Here is an 18,493-nt window from a genome sequence, read left to right on the forward strand (position 1 = left end):
ATATGTGCCTAACTGTGGTGCTTTGTGTTTTATTTTTTATGAATGTATGTATTCAACTTCTTAGTTCCTGCATGGTTTTCTTTAACTTACAGATAAACACCTCCTATATGGACGCCCTGCTGTTCTTTATCGTACAAAATACAGTATCTTGCATCACCATGACTTTGAAAGTGGCTACAGTGAAACGTTCCTGATGCCTCTTTGGACATCTTATACCATTTCAAAACAGGTCACTATGTTTGCCTGAATCTCTGTTTGGATGGGAGGGGCGGGGGGAGAGAGACCATAAAATGTCATTGGCAGATTGGGTAAGAAGAAATAAGACAAAGGTGCTTTAAGCACATGCCATGACCAAATGACTAGAGAAGACTTGCCCATAACCCTCTGAAGACTGACAGAACAGCTTAAAGCCCACAGTAAGAGTGCTTTTTGTGTATGAAGTTCTGTTTCTAATTTCTGGAGCTTTTTGCCGTTGCCAAGTCATGAAGGCATGCATTCCAAGTGAGCAAATAATCAAGCAAGACTACTTGGCACAATTAATTTGTATAGCACCATCTGTGAAGGTGGCACTTTTCTGAATAACACAGACACAGAGACCAGCTCCTGCCCTGAGTAGCTTTCCATCTAGATTTTGACAACGAGACAGACAACAGGGAGAGGGGAGAAAAGACAGAAGGAAGGGCAATTGGAGTGGTGGTTTTGAGGAGGCAATGCCATTCTAAGGGCCTGTTGTCACTTGAGTTCTTGTGGTATGTAGACTCAGATGCCAAATACACAGGCATCCCATCAACTCTGAAGAGGGGTGTGGGTGTGTGTATGCATCCTGGCCATGTTCCTTGGTTACTGCTTCAAAGTACTTTAGGAACAAAGCTGAAAATACATGCAGGCATTCTTTTTCTGGAGAAGGTAAGTAGATACTGCTTCATATAACACGTAATTAATTTATGGAATTGGCTGCCATGAATCATGGTGGTGCCCACTAGCTCACATCCGGGGCGGGCACTTGTGGTTCTCCAGATGTTTCAGCTTACAAAACCCATCAGTCTAAGAGCTTTTCTTCATGATGCACTTGTGATTCCTTACTCACTGTTGTTTACAAGTTCTTCACACCATGTCATGATCCACCAGTTTCATGTCTGTTTTTTAAGAGCACTTTCCCAGGTTTTTCTAGAGCCGGGAAAATGGGGTATTATTTCTGAAAGTGAAAGAAAAGGTAGTTTCTTATTGGTGCATTTGCGGTATTCTGCTATAGCACAGCGTCACCTAGAGGTTAACGCAGTGTAAAAGCAGGAAAGGAAAAGCTCTTTGTGTAGCACTCGGATCTCAATTCTGCGACAAAACCGAAAGTAGATACGGCGATTAACAGCCTTGTGTAGAAAACCTCCTAGCCAGCATAGCCAATGGTGAGGGATCATAGGAGTTGTAGGCCAAAACATCTGGAAGGTTACAAGTTGTCTACCCCTGGCTTAAATGGCTTCATGGAGGAGTGGTCTATCAATGAGTTTTAGTCTTGATGGCTATAGGGAGCTTCCATGGTTGGAGGCCACTGAGTGTTAGCTGCTGGGGATGATAGCAGGAGATGGAAATTGCACTCATGCCCTGCTTTCTGCAAGTATTTGGCTGGCCAATGTGGGTAACTGTGTGTGTGTGTGTGTGTGTGTGTGTGTGCGCGCGCGCGCGTGCGTGCGCGCAGGGACTAGATCCCTCTTCAGCCATCCTTCTTTCCAGTGGTGGTGGCTGGCGGCTCCGATTTTGGTGGGTGCGTAAATCCATTCTGGGTTTCAGTCAGAACCAGCCAGAACTCTAAAGGAGCTATCTAAGGTGCTGAACCTATTTTTTTTGGGGGGGGGGTTCAGCACCTTGGATAGCTCCTTTAGAGTTCTGGCTGGTTCTGACTGAAACCCAGAATGGATTTATGGCCCCCACTGCCTCCTTCTGTTCTTCGGAGGTGTGTGTGTTTATACTCAGATGTGCACAAAGTGTTGTGAGAAGTGGCCCTCAAAGGGTTGCTAAATTCCTTTAGTTCGTCAGCTTGTGGGCAGGGGGCAGTCTTGTATTTATTGATTGCCTGTAAGCTGCTCTGGGGTCCTTTTCTGGCAGAAGGGCAGGATAAAAAAATGCTAAATAAATAAAAATGCTAAATAAATAAATAAATATGTTACAAGGGCCAAACTAAACATTATCTTCACTGTATAGTTCTTGGAGTTCAGGGTGTTTTTTTCCTTACCAATTGCCAGGTCAGAGCCCCTGATCCAGATTGGGACTGCAGCAGGGGGTAAAGGGTTAAAGTCCCCTACCTGCACAAAAAGGTCGTGCTCCAGCTCACCCCTCACTGCACTGGCAGTTGGTAAAAAAAACAACAATCCCAAACCCCTGCACTAAAGGCCAGAAGTATGCGTCGAAGATAACGTGTGGTTTGGCCCTAAGAACGATTGGCAATAACTGAAAGCACAGATTACTCCAACGCTATTTTTGTTCTCATCGTTACTGCTTAGTCCAACACTACTTTTTTTATTGCTAGCCGAACCTTTGAAGTGCCTGCATATAATATATATCTTGCAATAACTCTTCTGTCATAGCAGAGTACAAAATATGAAACCCCTATATAGTGTCAGGGTGGACACTGAGCCCATAGAATCCCAGAGTAGTTCTGATTCTGAGGAAGAGGAGTCGCTCCTGGGAGAGGAGTGCGCTCCTCTTTCCCAGGCCCAACAGCTGACGGAGATTCCTCCCACCAGCATTCCTGGCTTAGATAGCAGTCCTGGGAGTGACAGAGCGCGGGAAGCAGACTTGATGGATGCGCGACGCCGACGCAGAGAGCGGCGCCAAATGGAGGGCGCAGAAAGGAGGCGTAGTGCTCGGTTGGCGCACAAACAATGGCTGCGCCCAGAGGATCCAAGGAAAAAGGGGAGGGACTCTCCCTAGTCCTTAAGTTCAGGGGTCTGCCAGTAATTCCCTTTCAAACAGGGACCAACTGTTCCAACGTAGAGCATAGGTACTCTGCTGCTCATATCTAGTTGCTCATAGTAGAGTTGTTAAGTTGTAAAGGAGGAATAAAGCTTTGAAAAGAATCCATTTGTCTGTGTCTGGACTTGGCTACTGGATTAGACTGAGAGAGGCCTCCAAAGAGCCCTTGACATATAGCACAAAATATATTATAGGACTTTGCAGCATGCACAGTGCTTTGCAAGTCTTAATTATCAAGTTCCCTGTTTTATAGAATGTGATTTGTCTGAGCAACTTGGCACATTAATGGCAGGGCTTTTAGCGGGTCCAAGTTCAACATTCTCAGTTAGACCAGGCTGTCCTGCAGAAAATACTGAGCAGTTTTAAAAAGGGATATGCTTGGATAGATCTTCTCTGAAGAGCAGCAGACGAGTACTTTTTCTCTTTCCTTCTCTTTCATTGCAGGCAGAGGTCTCTGGGATCCCAGAGCATTTGGTCAATTGTGTTCGGCCTGACCTGCGCATTTCTCCAAGCAATAGTCAATGCTGTACAGCCTACAGAGTGGACAGACAAATTTCTTATGGATTCCTTTTCCCTCCCCGTAAGCTTAAACAGGACATGTGGCACAACGGCTACAGATCTTGATATTCACTCTGCATATGTGTCGATATAAATACAGTTACGAAACTTGAGCTGGGATTCAAAGAAAGGATGTGAATGTACCGAGAATGTTTTTCTCTTTTGCTGCCGCAGTTCCCATGGCTGAAGAGGCAATGCTGCTGCTTAAATGGAACAGCAGCACGACTCTTCGGCAAAGTGATCTTGGGAAGTGTTGAGTGCGCACATATTTGCAAAAGAAGGTGGAAGTCTGTCTCCCCCGCTCCCCAAACTCTTGAGATATTGGTGTGTAAGTGCTCTGCAAGCCAAGAAATGTATTTAAACTGTGGAACTTAACTACCACAAGATATAGTGATGGCTACCAATTTGGATGGTTTTAAAAGGGGTTAGACAGATTCATAGCCTATCGGTGGCCGCTAGTCTGGTGGCTATGTGCTGCCTTCAGTATCAGAGGTACTATGCCTCTGTACATCAGTTGCTGGGGTACACAACCAGGAGGGTGCTGTTGCACTCCTGTCCTGCTTGGGGGTTTCCCATGGGCAGCTGCTTGGCCACTGTGTGAACAGAATGCTGGAAAAGATGGACCCTTGGTTTGATCCAGCATAGCTCTTTCTATGTTCTTATGATGGGACACACAAACTTTTTCCTCTATTGGGACTATAAAACGCTCACATTCTGAAAATTGCTTATTGCTGCAGAAAGAGAAAACCTCTTTCAAGATGCTTTGCAAAAATGAATGTTCTCAAATGGCTACAATTCATTTAAGTAAAGTAACTGGAAATTGGAATTGGCTGTTAAGCAGCAATCTTTATTTTTGAGGTCTCTTTGGTTACTGAAGTACGAACTGGTGAACATTTCATGAGGATTAGCCATCCTTTGGGTGGAGGGCTGAACACTTCTGGCCAAAATGGTCAAGGCAGGGTGAGGAAGGAGGAATTGGGCTCCAAGGTCATGCACCAAAGGGTGCACATCCTTGGGAACCCAATTTTTACGCACACACACACACCTTTCACATTCCTCCAGTGACAAAGGCTGATTGACCAAAAAGGGCCTTTGGTGTGTGGAGAAATTCAGCTCTGAGAACAAGTGTCCTCCGGTTCACGTCTGCACAGCCTGATCCCCCCCCCCGCTTGAACTTTTGGTGGCAAAGCGCTGAGCCCTGAGCCTCATTGCTGTTGAAAGGCTGATGGGGGATAAGAACAGAGCTCTGAGAACATCAAAGGGCAAAGGGCTGTAGCTCAGTGGCAGAGCACATGCTTTGTATGAAAAGGTCACAAGTTGAAGCCCTGGTATCTCCAGGTAAGGCTGGGAAACATCCCTGCTTGAAACTAGGGATGTCAGAGAATTCTGCCACGGCCTCCAGTGAGGCCGGATTCTAAAGAATCCAGCCCCCCGGAATCCATGGAGCAACGGCCTCCCGCCACCTGCTACCCCACGGAATCCCCCCGGGACGGAGCTTACCTGGCGGTGGATGCGGCAGTGGATGCGGCAGCGGTGGATGCGGCGGTGGCGGTGGCTCCAGCTGGTCTCCCAGCCGCTGCTGGGCTTCTGTGGCCGCACATGGCGGCCGTCGTAGCGGCTGCCATTTGCGTGGCTGCCTTTTGCCGTGATAGGCTATGTAAATACTTACGTAGCCTATCATGGCTTGGCAGCCACACAAATGGTGGCCACTATGCCATTTGCGTGGCTGCCTTTTGCCGTGGTAGGCTATATAAATACTTACATAGCCTGACATGGCTTGGCAGCCACACAAATGGCGGCTGCTATGCCATTTGCGTGGCTGCCTTTTGCCGTGATAGGCTATATAAATACTTACGTAGCCTCTGCAAATGGCAGAGTCGCCGTGGAGTGGAGCCGGCCGGGGAAGATTCTGGCAGGAGGGACGGAGTGCCTCCCCCCACCGCTGATGCCCCAGAACAGACGGGTGAGTGGGATTCGTGCATCCCTACTTGAAACTCTGGAGAGTTGCTGCCAATCAGTATAGACCAGAGGTGCAGAGCCTCAGCCCCAGGGAGCTAAATCTGGCCCACCTGTCATCCCAGTATAACCCTCCAGTGTTCCCTTTCGATGGCCACCAATAAATCGATGATTTCCTGGCTTTCGTGCCATTTCTCCTCTCTTCCAAAAGGTTGGAATGCCTCTTGTAAGGCTTAGTTACTGGCAGGAAACGCTTTAAGATACAATATGCTGGTATTTTGGGCACTGTCCCTTCTGCTTTCAGCCTTGGCTACCACTGAAACGAAATTCGGCCCTCTAGCAGAAAGAGGTTCAACACCCCTGGTATAGACAATGCTAAGCTAGATGGACCAATAGATTGGCTTGGTATAAGGCAGCTTTCTAAGGTGCACAATCTCAGAGCCCCTTGGGATTCTTTCTGTGCTGAAGGAGCTGCCCATGATTTCCTCAGTGGAGGCTGGTTGCTCTGATTTTGCTGGAGCAGTGAATCCATTCTGGGTTTTAGTCAGAACCAGCCAGAACTCTAAATGAGCTCTCCAAGGTGCTGAGCCCCATCTCCAAAATAGGTTCAGCACCTCAGATAGCTCCTTTAGAGTTCTGGCTGGTTCGGACTAAGGGATTGACCGCTCCACTGAAATGGGAGCCACTGCCCTCCACTGGTTTGCTGCCAAATGTAGCCTTGTCACCCAGTTGCTCCGTGGAATCAGAAGGTGAGGGGGACCCAGGAGTGGCCAGTTTCCCTGGCCTGAGAACTCTTAGGGCAAGGAAACTACCTCCTTAGACTCTTCCCACCTGGGAACTCCTTGTGTTGGTTGAAGGAAAGCATGCTATTTTTGCTTCACCATCCAACAGAATTTCCCTGCAGCTATAGTGACTGTGCTGCCCTCTGTTGCTGGAAATATTCCCTGGAAATATCAAAGAAGCATGCATGGGTAGCCATCGTTTGGGTGTGTTTGGTTTTGGGGGGAAGGGGGGAGCAGAGGGTTGTTTCAACCCCATCATATTTTTCTCCAGTTGTAGGAGACCTCTGCCACAAGTAGGTATCATCACTTATCCCCCAATACCTCCTCAGTATTTATTTATTACATTTCTATACCACCCGATAGCCTAAGCTCACTCATCTCCACACTGACACTGAGGCTTACCAATGTAAAGGAACTTTGACAGGACATGCCAACTCTTTTTGATTTTGATTTTCAGAACTCAGTTCCTCAGCAGAAGCAAAATATGATGCTTTTCTATTAACAAATGTCATTCCGGTGTATCCTGCCTTTAAAAGTAAGTGCCCTCTGTTTATTATTTGCTTTGGTGAAATCCAGCTTCTGGCTCATTGACAGTCATATCTATTACAGTGGTGGTGAAAAAGGAATTCATTAAGTTAGGGACCTAGTTGTCTCCTCTGTGGAGGCACAATCTTTATATACATTTGTACAAAAATAGTGATTCCCCCCCCCACAAATCTCCCTCCCGCAAAGGAGAAAATATTGACAGATTTAACAAAACCATTAGAATATTCGGCTGCATGTCTAATGCATTCAGCGGCCCAAGGTCCACCCATGATGCCATTAGAATGCTGTATCAGGCATGTTCTACCCATGAAACTATTAGAATACATCGTGCTTTTCTAACAACATTAGTTTCTGAGGCACTTCAAGGACTGATCTTGTGCATTTCCAGGGCAGATGAAAAAAATCTATATAAAATTTTGACTAATTAGATGCTTTTTTCAGGTTGTAGAGTATAACTATTTTATTTAATTAAGGGAGCAATCCTATGCATGTTTAGACAGAAAAAAGCCATGCTAGCTGGGGAAGGCTGGGAGTTGTAGGACTTTTTTCTGTCTAAACATGCCTAGGATTGCACCTTAAAAATTTAAAACTGCCCTTCATCTGAGGATATGAGGGTGGTGTCTTATAATATCATGTGATGCAGCATTCATTTCATACTATCTTAATCACAGGAGCAATGTCAAGCATAGGTTATATGTTGAGTGTGCAGTTAATAGCTTTTATTCCCAATTGTACTTTTTACCGCTTCTGTGTGCTGCTTTTACCGCTTCCAGTATGAACCTACCCATACATTATGATCAGTATCTGAGGCCCTCCTCTGAGTGCCTTTTCCAAGGGACATGTGGAGCACGGCAACAAGGGAGAGGGCTTTCTCGGTGGCGGGCCCCCAGTTGTGGAATGATCTCTGCAGTGAGGTGTGCCTGGCGTCGAAATAACAATGTTTTCATCATTTCAGCACCAGGTTTTCCTCTACTTCTAGGCGCTTGATGGCATATGATGGGCCTTCTTAATTTAGGGCACAATCCTATGAAGATAGTCAGCACCCTCCAAACTCATTGTATGCCCCCCCCAGTCTCCTCCCCTCCCTACCTCCGGGAATGCCCCCTTCTCTGGTTTCCGTGCTCTCCAAGCACAGAGACATAGCCAGAACCACACTGGCTACAAGGGGGAGGGAGACGGGAGCATGGTTTCTGGGCTTTGAGGTCAGAGCCCTGTTTCCGACCTTGGAGCCCACAAACGGAACAATTCTACACCCACCCAGGCGCTGTCTAGGGGACATAGGATTGCTCCCTTAGTGGTTTTTACTGGGTCCTGGCATTCTGTATTGTTTTAGCTGGTTTAAATTGTTTTAACTCTTTATTTTAACCTTTGTTGTAAGATGTCTTGAGTCTTTATTGAGAGAGAGGCATCTAACAACAACAACAATAACAATAATAAAGTTTTCATTTTGTGGGTGTGTTTTTGTTTTTTTTAACCTAAAAACCAGTATAAAATACTTTCAGTAAAATACATACATAAATACCAGGTTAGTTTAACAGAGAAGCACTTGCTTGTTGCATAAGCCTGCACTTTATGCCTTTGGAAGCATATGTGCTATAGTTTCATGTGGATGGGCATGCCGTCTCCTCTACCAACAGCGCTAGGAATACTGGTGGTGGTCCTTCAGAAGAAGGGGAAAATGTGCTCCATTCTGAGATCCTAGTGTTACTATTACTGTTATAGCCTGCCTTCCTTCCAAGGAGCTCAAGACAGTCTGCAAATGCGAATTAACTCCATGTTTAAGTTTCACAACTGCCGTGTTGGAAGAATAAAAATAGATTCAAACCGTAATTGTCTTCCTGGCCAGCAGGCATGCAACCTCTCATCCTTCATTGTGGAGCTAAGTAGGCTATACATAGGGGTGTGGGGAGATGCACTTAAAGCTCCTGACCAGGGAAGGATATCAGTAGTTCCTCAGAAGGGGAACATGGATTACTTGCATTTCCATTGCTATAAATGCCAGGACTGACTAGGACTTAGCCCTAGTATTTGTTTTCTAAGCCAGGACAGAATCCTGGAAAGTATATTTTATTTATTAATTTATAAAACATTGTTGTACTGCCTTTTGGTTAACCTGGTGCTTAAATAGTGCTAACTTTCTCACTTGTCTGGGGTGGACAGTCCATAAATGGGGCACAGCTGCTGAAAAGGCTCTTTCTCTTTCTGTTTGCCGCCAGCCTCACATCTGGCCCGGTGGGGGTGTGCAGCCAGAAAGTGGCTTCTGTTGTAGATGTTAATGTTTGGGCAGGTTCATATGAGAGGAGGCGCTTGAGCCTTTTGCAAGAAACACTGCATACAACTATACATGTGTTAAGAAAGTTTTACACTCCAGATTATTTAAAAGTGTAATCTCAGTGAACCTCAGTTGATGCAAATGTGTGCTTGCGTGCATAAGGCCATGTGAGAAACTGCAGAAGAAGAACGCATCTTGTTTTGTAGGGAAAGAACAATGCGACATCAGTGTAGTGCCCATTTTAATGCCAGCCTCAGAATGGTACTGTGTATTTCCTTTGTTTAAAGCCTGGCCTAAGGGAGGAAAATGAGAGGACAAAACATGGTCACTTGTTTTTCCCTCAAGGAGATAGAAAATGAATCTGCAGTAAAGCTATAATCTACTTATTTTTGATATTTGACCAAAAAGCAAGGAAAAATCCTGTCAAATACTGTGCCTATTTTGGAATACATATGCATAAGCCCAAAACTGATGTTGATTATGACACATAATTTTAAAAAGTTTTTTTGTTTTTACATTTTTTATTAAAACTGAGTATTTTCTTCATAAAAATCCCTATGTTGTTGTTGTTCAGTCGTTAAGTCGTGTCTGACTCTTCGTGACCCCATGGACCATAGCACGCCAGGCCTTCCTGTCCTCCGCTCTCTCCCGGAGTGTGCTCAAATTCATATTCGTTGCATCAGTGATGCTATCTAGCCATCTCATCCTCTGTCGTCCCCTTCTCCTTTTGTCTTCAATCTTTCCCAGCATCAGGGTCTTTTCCAGAGAGTTTTCTCTTCGCATTAGGTGGCCAAAATATTTGAGCTTCAACTTCAGTATCTGTCCTTCCAATGAGCACTCAGGGTTGATTTCCTTTAGGATGGACTGATTTGACCTCCTTGCAGTCCAGGGGACTCGTAAGAGTCTTTTCCAGCACCACAGTTCGAAAGCATCAATTCTTCGGCGCTCAGCCTTCCTTATAGTCCAGCTCTCACAGCCATACGTTTCTACTAGGAAAACCATAGCTTTGATTAGATGGACCTTTGTCGGCAAGGTGATGTCTCTGCTTCTTACTATGCTGTCTAGGTTGGCCATAGCTTTCCCCCCAAGGAGCAAGCGTCTTTTAATTTCATGGCTACAGTCACCGTCTGCGGTGATCTTGGAGCCCAAGAAAATAAAACCTGTCACTGCTTCCATTTCTTCCCCTTCTGTATTCCAGGAAGTGATGGGGCCAGATGCCATGATCTTAGTTCTTTTAATGTGGAGTTTCAAACCAGCTTTTGCACTCTCCACTTTCACCCTCAACAACAGATCTTCTTCGCTTTCTGCCATTAGGGTCGTATCGTCTGCATATTGGAGGTTGTTGATAATTCTCTCGGCAATCTTAATTCCAACCTGTGATTCATCCAACTCGGCGTTTCTCATGATGTACTCTGCATATAAATTAAATAAGCAGAGCAACAATATACAGCCTTGTCGTACTCCTTTCCCAATTTTGAACCAATCGGTTTTTCCATGTCCGGTTCTTACTGTTGCTTCTTGGCCCTTGTACAGGTTTCTCAGGAGACAGGTAAAGTGGTCTGGTACTCCCATCTCTTTCAGAATTTGCCACAGTTTGTTGTGATCCACACAATCAAAGGCTTTAGCGTAGTCAATGAAGCAGAATAGACGTTTTTCTGGAATTCTCTTGCTTTCTCCATGATCCAGAGAATGTTGGCGATTTGATCTCTAGTTCCTCTGCCTCTTCGAAACCCTGCTTGTACTTCCGGTAGTTCTCGGTTCACATACTGCTGAAGCCTAGCTTGTAGGATTTTGAACATAACCTTGCTGGCATGTGAAATGAGCGCAATTGTACGGTAGTTTGAACACTCTTTGGCATTGCCTTTCTTTGGAATTGGAATGTAAACTGACCTTTTCCAGTCTTGTGGCCACTGTTGAGTGTTCCAAATGTGTTGGCATATTGAGTGCAGCACTTTAACAGCATCATCTTTTAGGATCTTAAATAGCTCAGCTGGAATACTGTCATCTCTGCTATCTTTGTTGTTAGTAATGCTTCCTAAGGCCCACTTGACTTCACTCTCTAGGATGTCCGGCTCAAGTTCAGTGAGCGCACTATCATGGCTATCAGGGACATTAAGATCTTTCCTGTATAGTTCTTCTGTGTATTCTTTCCACCTCTTCTTAATCTTATCTGCTTCTGTTAGGTCCCTGCCTTCTTTGTCCTTTATCATGCCCGTCTTTGCACAAAACGTTCCCTTGAGATCTCCGATTTTCTTGAAGAGATCTCTAGTCTTTCCCATTCTGTTGTTTTCCTCGATTTCTTTGCATTGTTCATTTAAGAAGGCCTTCTTGTCTCTCCTTGCTATTCTCTGGAACTCTGCATTCAGTTGGATATATCTTGCCCTTTCTCCCTTGCTTTTCGCTTCCCTTCTTTCCTCAGCTACTTGTAAAGCCTCATCAGACGGCCACTTTGCTTTCTTGCATTTCTTTTTCTTTGGGATGGATTTCGTTGCTGCCTCCTGAACAATGTTACGGACCTCTGTCCATAGTTCCTCAGGCACTCTGTCTATCAGGTCTAATCCCTTAAATCTATTATCTCCACTGTATATTCATAAGGGATATGATTTAGGTCATACCTGAATGGTTTAGTGGTTTTCCCTACGTTCTTCAATTTCAGCCGAAATTTTGCAATAGGAAGCTCATGATCTGAGCCACAGTCAGCTCCAGGTCTTGTTTTGACTGACTGTATAGAGCTTCTCCATCTTTGGCTGCAAAGGACATAATCAATCTGATTTCCATATTGGTTATTGACCATCTGGTGATGTCCATGTGTAGAGTCGCCTCTTGTGCTGTTGGAAAAGAGTGTTTGCTCTGATCAGCGTGTTCTCTTTGCAAAACTCTATTAGCCTTTGTCCTGCTTCATTTTGTACACCAAGGCCATGCTTGCCTGTTATCCCGGTGATTTCTTGACTTCCTACTTTAGCATTCCAAACCCCTATGATGAAGAGGACATCTTTTTTTGGTGTTAGTTCTAGAAGGTGTTGTAGGTCTTCATAGAACCGATCAACCTCAGCTTCTTCGGCCTCAGTGGTTGGGGCATAGACTTGAATTACTCTAATGTTGAATGGTTTGCCTTGGATTCGTACTGAGATGGTTCTATCGTTTTTGAGATTGTACCCCAGTACTGCTTTTCCCACCCTTTTGTTGACTATGAGTGCTACTCCATTTCTTCTAAGGGATTCTTGCCCACAGTAGTAGATATAATGGTCACCTGAATTAAATTTGCCCATGCTTGTCCATTTTAGTTCGCTGATTCCCAAGATGTCGATGTTCAATCTTGCCATCTCATGTTTGACCACCTCCAGCTTACCTTGATTCACTGATCTTACATTCCAGGTTCCTAAACAATATTGTTCTTTACAGCATTGGACTTTCTTTTCACCACCAGACACATCCACAGCTGAGTGTCCTTTCGGCTTTGGTCCAGCCACTTTACTCTTTCTGGCGCTACTTGGAAATACCCTCTGCTCTTCCCCAGTAGTATATTGGACACCTTCCGACCTGACAGGCTCATCTTCTGGCGTCATCTCTTTTAGCCTTGTGATACGTTCCATGGGGTTTTCTTGGCAAGAATACTGGAGTGGGTTGCCATTTCCTTCTCCAGTGGACCACATTTTCTCAGAACTCTCTGCCATGACCTGTCTGTCTTGGGTGGCCCTGCACGGCATAGCTTATGGCTTCACTGAGTTACGCAAGCCCCTTCACCACAACAAGGCAGTGATCCATGAAGGGGAAAAAAATCCCTATATCAGTGTGCTAGTTAGAGAATGCTCTAGAGGTGTAGATTAATATACATTCCTGATAACCCCTTTTATCTATTCCAGAAAGTAATGAGCAAGGCCCATTTTGTTTTCAATGGTATTGGGTTGTCCCCATCCCATACCTGTTTCTCATTGCAATTTTGTCCAGTGCTTTTTAAATTAAGTGCTAGCAAAATGCCCATCAAAATGCTGGGCTAGGGATGTATGGAGGCTTGGCTAGTGCATTAGAAACTATGTATCCCTGTGCCCTGTTCACCTGTATGGGGTCCCTGGAATGGCCATTCAGTGTTGGTGCTTACATCAACAATATCTCCATGTGCAACACAGTGCATGTTCTCTATAGAGCAGTGAATTGCAGTTGTTTGTGTGTATGAGAGAGAGAGAGAGTAAAGGGGTGCAATTTCCGCAGGGATAAGCTTGCTCCCTGCCCCTGGTCACTCTGCCTATCTACATAATTCTATCCTGGGCTCTGTTTCTTGATTACATGATCATGGGCTTTTCTATATGAGGCATTTATTGTGTGCTCATCATTCCCTACTCATGTTTTTTTATGGTTCTTGTTTACGAGTTCTTTAGATGAAGTTGTGACCCTCCAGTTTTGCTTCTGTGTCTAACCAGCACTTTTGGCGAGTTTCAGAGCAGGAAAAATGCGGTATTTAATTGTGAAAGTGAAAGAGAGCATGATTTCCCCTTGTGTAGTTGTGCTATTCCGCTATACCACAGTGCCACCTAGAGATTATGTAGCAGAAAACCAGCAAAGGAAATGCTCCTTGGGTAGTGCTCAGACAAGACTGAAAGTAGATACAGTAGATGAACAGCCAATTAACAGCCTCATATAGACAAGCTTCATGTAAGAGAACGTTGAGAAGTTGTCTATATAATCATATGGGACCTGTAACAAAATGTTGCAGTATGGAGTGGTTCTGTAAAGAATTTCAGACACTCCATTCTATTCCCTCCCATTTTCCATTCTTTCCACACAAAAATCAATCAGCATTCCTTGCCGACTGAGCATGCTCAGTCCTCATTGGCCTGTTCTTTTATTTTGCGGGGGAGCTCTCCCCTTGAAGGTTTTTAAAAAGATTTCTTGTATTTCTGCAAACCCTGGCATTCCTTTGAGTTCACAGTTAATATACATACGATACTTTCTCAGGTTGTTTTAAAGATAATCTTGTATCCTTTTTTAACTTTTTTATACAGAGGTGTGGAATTACTTCCAACGTGTTTTGGTGAAGAGATATGCCATTGAGCGGAACGGAGTCAATGTTATCACTGGACCCATCTTTGATTATGACTACGATGGTTTGCATGACACACCAGACAAAATAAAAATGTAATAATCTTTTGTTCTAGGTTGCAATCCTAGACACACTTACCTAGGAGTAAGCTCACCAGGATAGGATTGTGTTGCCCTTAGTGGATTCTTTCTTATTTGTAGGAAGGGATAACTTTCTGTAGGATTGCATCAGATTGGCTTGGAAAATAAGCAGTTACTTCCAAAATTAAATGAATAAAATAGTTATTTGTATTATTTAAAAATCTACACCCCATTTTCCTTTATAAAATAAGCTTCAAGCCTCTTACAAAACGTTCATAAAATACATAAAGCGTAGTAAAACAGTCCCCCCCATCAACTTCATGCAATAAATTCATTCAGCATAAACATAGGAAGATAGACCCATAACCCACTCTAAAAGCTATGTGGAATAAAAAGGCATTGGCCTGAAATGTGGGCCAACAGAACCTCTCTAGGAAGGGAGTTCCACAATGCAGAGGCTATCTGAGAAGAAGCCATCTTGTGTTCCAACCGTTTTGCTGAAAGTGATAGCAGGGCCTCTGATGTTGGACCCAGGGGGCAGGAAGGCAGAATTGTATGGGAGGAGGGGGTTCTTCAAATATCCTGGTCCCAAATCATTTAGGGCTCTGTAGGTAAGGGCCAGCACTTTGAATTGTTCCCAGTGCAAATGAAGGAAAACTGGGCTGATACGATCACTCCAGAAATCAATATGGCTGTCACATTTTGTACCAGCTGGAGCATCCAAGTGCTTCTCAAAGCCAATCAAATGTAGTGTGTGAGCAAGTAATCTGGTATGGATGTGACCACAACATGTCTGACAGTGGCTAGATCTGCTTCATCCAGGAAGGGACATAAGTTGGTGCACTAACTCAAGCTGTGCAAATAGCCTAGCCACAGTGAACACCTGAGCATCTGGGGGCAAGGCTGGGTCCAGAAGCCTGGGTCCGGCTGGTCTGTCAAGTGCATCCCCATTCAGAACAGGTTCTATCCAACTCCTGGTTCAGCTCTCTTGCTGACCAACAGTCTTGTCTGGATTAAGCTTCAGTTTATAGCCCATGTCCAGTGTGTTATTGCATTCAGACAGCAGTTCAAATTTTTCACGTTTCCTTGGCCTCTGATGAAAAGAAGAGAGAGATAGCTGGGTATTACCCCCAAATTCCTGGATAACCTCTTCCCAGTGATTTCAGTGTTGATGTTAATTAGCTTGAGGGATACAGTGGAATCTTGTGGGACTCCATGGGCCAAGGGTTTGAACAGTAGTTCCCCAGCATCACCTTCTGGGATCTGCCCTTCAGATAGGACTGGAGGAAAGTGGTGCCCTCAGTTCTCATCCTAGACAGGCACCCCAGAAGGATACCATGTTTGATGATATTGAAACGTGCTGAGGGGTCCAGCAGAACCAACAGTGATGCAAACCCCCAGCCCAGGTTTTGGCAAAGCTTATCCACCAAGGCATTTTGCCTTTCAGACTTGGCCTGAAGCCAGACTGAAATAGATTCAAATAATCAGTTTCAACCAAGGAACTCTAGAGTTGAGTCCACACACGCCCCCCCCCCCCATACAAATGTCTTGCTAAGAAATGGCAAATTAGAGACCAACCAAGAATTATCTAAAAGGGTAGGGTCCAAAGAGGTGTGTGGGGGGGTTTAAATAGCAGAAATCTCCCTGTTACTTCCTTTTCAAAGTAGGTGGTAGTATGCCTTCTACAAGAGAGGCGTTAAAATCTCCTCTGTGTCTTTCACGAGGCAGGGTGGATTCAGGTTGAAATAGTTCTGCTATAACACATACAAATAGCTCCTACTTAGTTTTTGAGCAAATCCTTTCAGCCAACCCCTATCGGTATCCACAGACTCCCTTCCCTTTCCCTTTAAACCAGGTTTACTTAGCCAAGCCAGTAATAGTGAGAGCAGAGGTGGTGCACTACTCCTAGGGTGCTGTGCTAGCATGAATGGCCCTTGGGGAACATTTGTTTTCCCAAGGTTCACTGCTGGAAAGTCTTCTGTGGTTTGGATTGTAATCCAAATCGGAGAAGAATTAGGAGGCTTTGCAATGCTATCATCTTCTTTGAAGAAGTTTGTCTCCAGGCTCCAATGCAGTGAGGTTCACCAGCATCTCTGCCTATTTAGTTAACTTCACTAACTCCACAAGCCAGAACTCTTTTGTAACTCGTGAAAAAAACACCAATCAGTCTGCCTGAGTTAGCTGCCGCTGGGAAGGACTTCTTAGTGCTTTCCTATTATGTTTTAAGAATAAATATTAGAATTTTCCCTTTGAAAATGATTGTATATGGAAATGAACAGTCCATGCAAAGGTGGATTGTTGTTTTTGCCTATTTGCATATTTTCCCCAACCTATATTGATTCCTTGTGTATGAGGATTTTGACTTCCTTCTGTACAATTACACAATATCCTACATATCTTTTCCAATAGGAAACAAAACCAGTGGTAGTTCTTTTCTCAGAAATGTTTCCAATATGTCTCCCTTTAGATGTGTTTGCACAAAAAAACCAATTAAAAATCGTTCCTATCTTCTAGCTTTGTGGAAGGAAGTTCAATCCCAGTTCCAACCCACTACTATGCTATAATCACAAGTTGCTTAGATTTCACTCAGCCTGCTGATAAGTGTGATGGACCGTTATCTGTGCTGTCGTATATATTCCCGCACCGGCCTGACAATGACGAGAGCTGTACCGTAAGTCCAAACAGATTCCTGTTGCTTTTTTTTTTTGCAATACCAACCAATAGAAACAAAAGCTGAAATAACATCTTTCAATCTTGTTTGGAGTAATGTTCAAGCTTTTGGTCCACACAGTACAGGTCTGGAATTCTAAAACTGGGCCAAAGGTTGAACAAGTCAAACTTGCAGCCAATATTTTGGGGCTGGAGTCCGGAATGGGGGTGGGGGGGTGCATTCCAAAACAGATGCACAGAAAGAATAAATGGGTATGACTCAGACTCCCATTCTGGTGGTGGTAGGGCTCCTCCCTCTCTCTCCCTCTAGAAGAAGAGCTGATTTCTGTAGCTGTTCCTGCAGCCACCATGTTATTTACCCAGAATGCTGCAGATGCTGTATTCCAGGACAAATGGCATCCATTAGTGGAGGCTGCCATTTTATTTTTTGGGTGCTGCCATTTTTTCTCCAGAATATCCTGGAACAATGCAGTCTCTCAGGTATTTTGGAATAGCTGTAGAAATTAGCTTTGCGGCTACAACAAGCAGCAGCAAAAATCAGTGGTTACCGACAAAAACTCTTAATTAAAGCGAGTAGGAATAATGAAACCAATATGAGTACAATGAATTGATGATTGTATTGATTTTCTTCACCACCTTTCGAGCACATGTCCTCTGAAAATATTCGCAAATTGTCGAACACATGCTCACGTTTGTTTTGTTCCTAATTTGCACAAATTTCCTCATTAGACTGAATCAGCCTCGCTTTAATCTATGGATGAAATTTGTGCAAATTAGGAAGCGGCACAGATTTAGGGTGATTTGTGCAACTCTCCCATTCAATTGCTGCTCAGTTGGTATCAGTTTCCCATTTGTGCAAAGGAAGCAGCAATCACAAGCAGGAATCGGGCATGAGATGGACGGTGAGACAATATTCAGAGAATCCTAGTGATCTTGAACATTGCCCGTTCACCCATCCCTACTAGAGAGCCATCGGGGATGCTGTGGTTCAGGGATGGGGAATTTCTGGCACTCCAGATGTTGTTGGACTCCCATCACCTACAGCCACCATGGTCATGGATGATGGGAGGTTTTATTATTATTCTTTCTAAAATTTATAAACTGCCTTTCCTCCACAAGGAATCCCAGGGCAGTGCACAAAATATTAAAAACAGTCATACAAATCCAATGTAAAAACCATACAGTTATACATTAAAACACAAATTACAACAGCAACTTTTTAACAAGCAAGCCAATTCCATTTAAAAATACATTAAATTAACTTAAATTAAATTAAAATTAAATTAAGATGTTAAAAAGAATCTAAATGCCTGGGCAGCTCTCTCTTTCTCAGATCTCTTACCTGTTCTTTACAGGCAGTGTTTATTAAGCATATTTGCACAGCAAGAGTGTTCCATTGTGAAAATCAAGCAGCTAGCTGTTTGGGTTTTTTTTACCATCTGCATCTATTGACTTAAGCTGCAAGTAGGGATTTGCACTCTGCTTCTTTCAGATGGGAGCAATGTGGTACACTCTAGGGGTTTGGATAAGCCACTTAAAATAACATACATCACAACTTAGCTAGAGATGTAATAATTAATCACTAGTAGTAACATTGGCACTGCTATCAGTTAAAAAAAAAATC

General features: G+C 44.1%; 1 protein-coding gene across 2 annotated transcripts in view; it reads left to right on the forward strand.

The window, feature by feature from the left end:
* The window catches only part of ENPP2 (ectonucleotide pyrophosphatase/phosphodiesterase 2), a 119,148-nt gene that overhangs the window by 95,145 nt on the left and 5,510 nt on the right, over nt 1–18,493 (forward strand). For both annotated transcript variants that reach the window (XM_084848898.1, XM_084848897.1), the window contains exons 20-24: nt 93–229; nt 3,412–3,547; nt 6,721–6,798; nt 14,082–14,214; nt 16,714–16,870. In XM_084848898.1, the coding sequence (XP_084705024.1) occupies nt 93–229; nt 3,412–3,547; nt 6,721–6,798; nt 14,082–14,214; nt 16,714–16,870 (641 nt within the window). The remainder of the gene's footprint in view (nt 1–92; nt 230–3,411; nt 3,548–6,720; nt 6,799–14,081; nt 14,215–16,713; nt 16,871–18,493) is intronic.

The sequence above is a fragment of the Heloderma suspectum genome, chromosome 4 (assembly GCF_057233095.1).
Source record: "Heloderma suspectum isolate Gila_16-S chromosome 4, 16-S_ref, whole genome shotgun sequence".
Lineage (NCBI taxonomy): Eukaryota > Metazoa > Chordata > Lepidosauria > Squamata > Helodermatidae > Heloderma > Heloderma suspectum.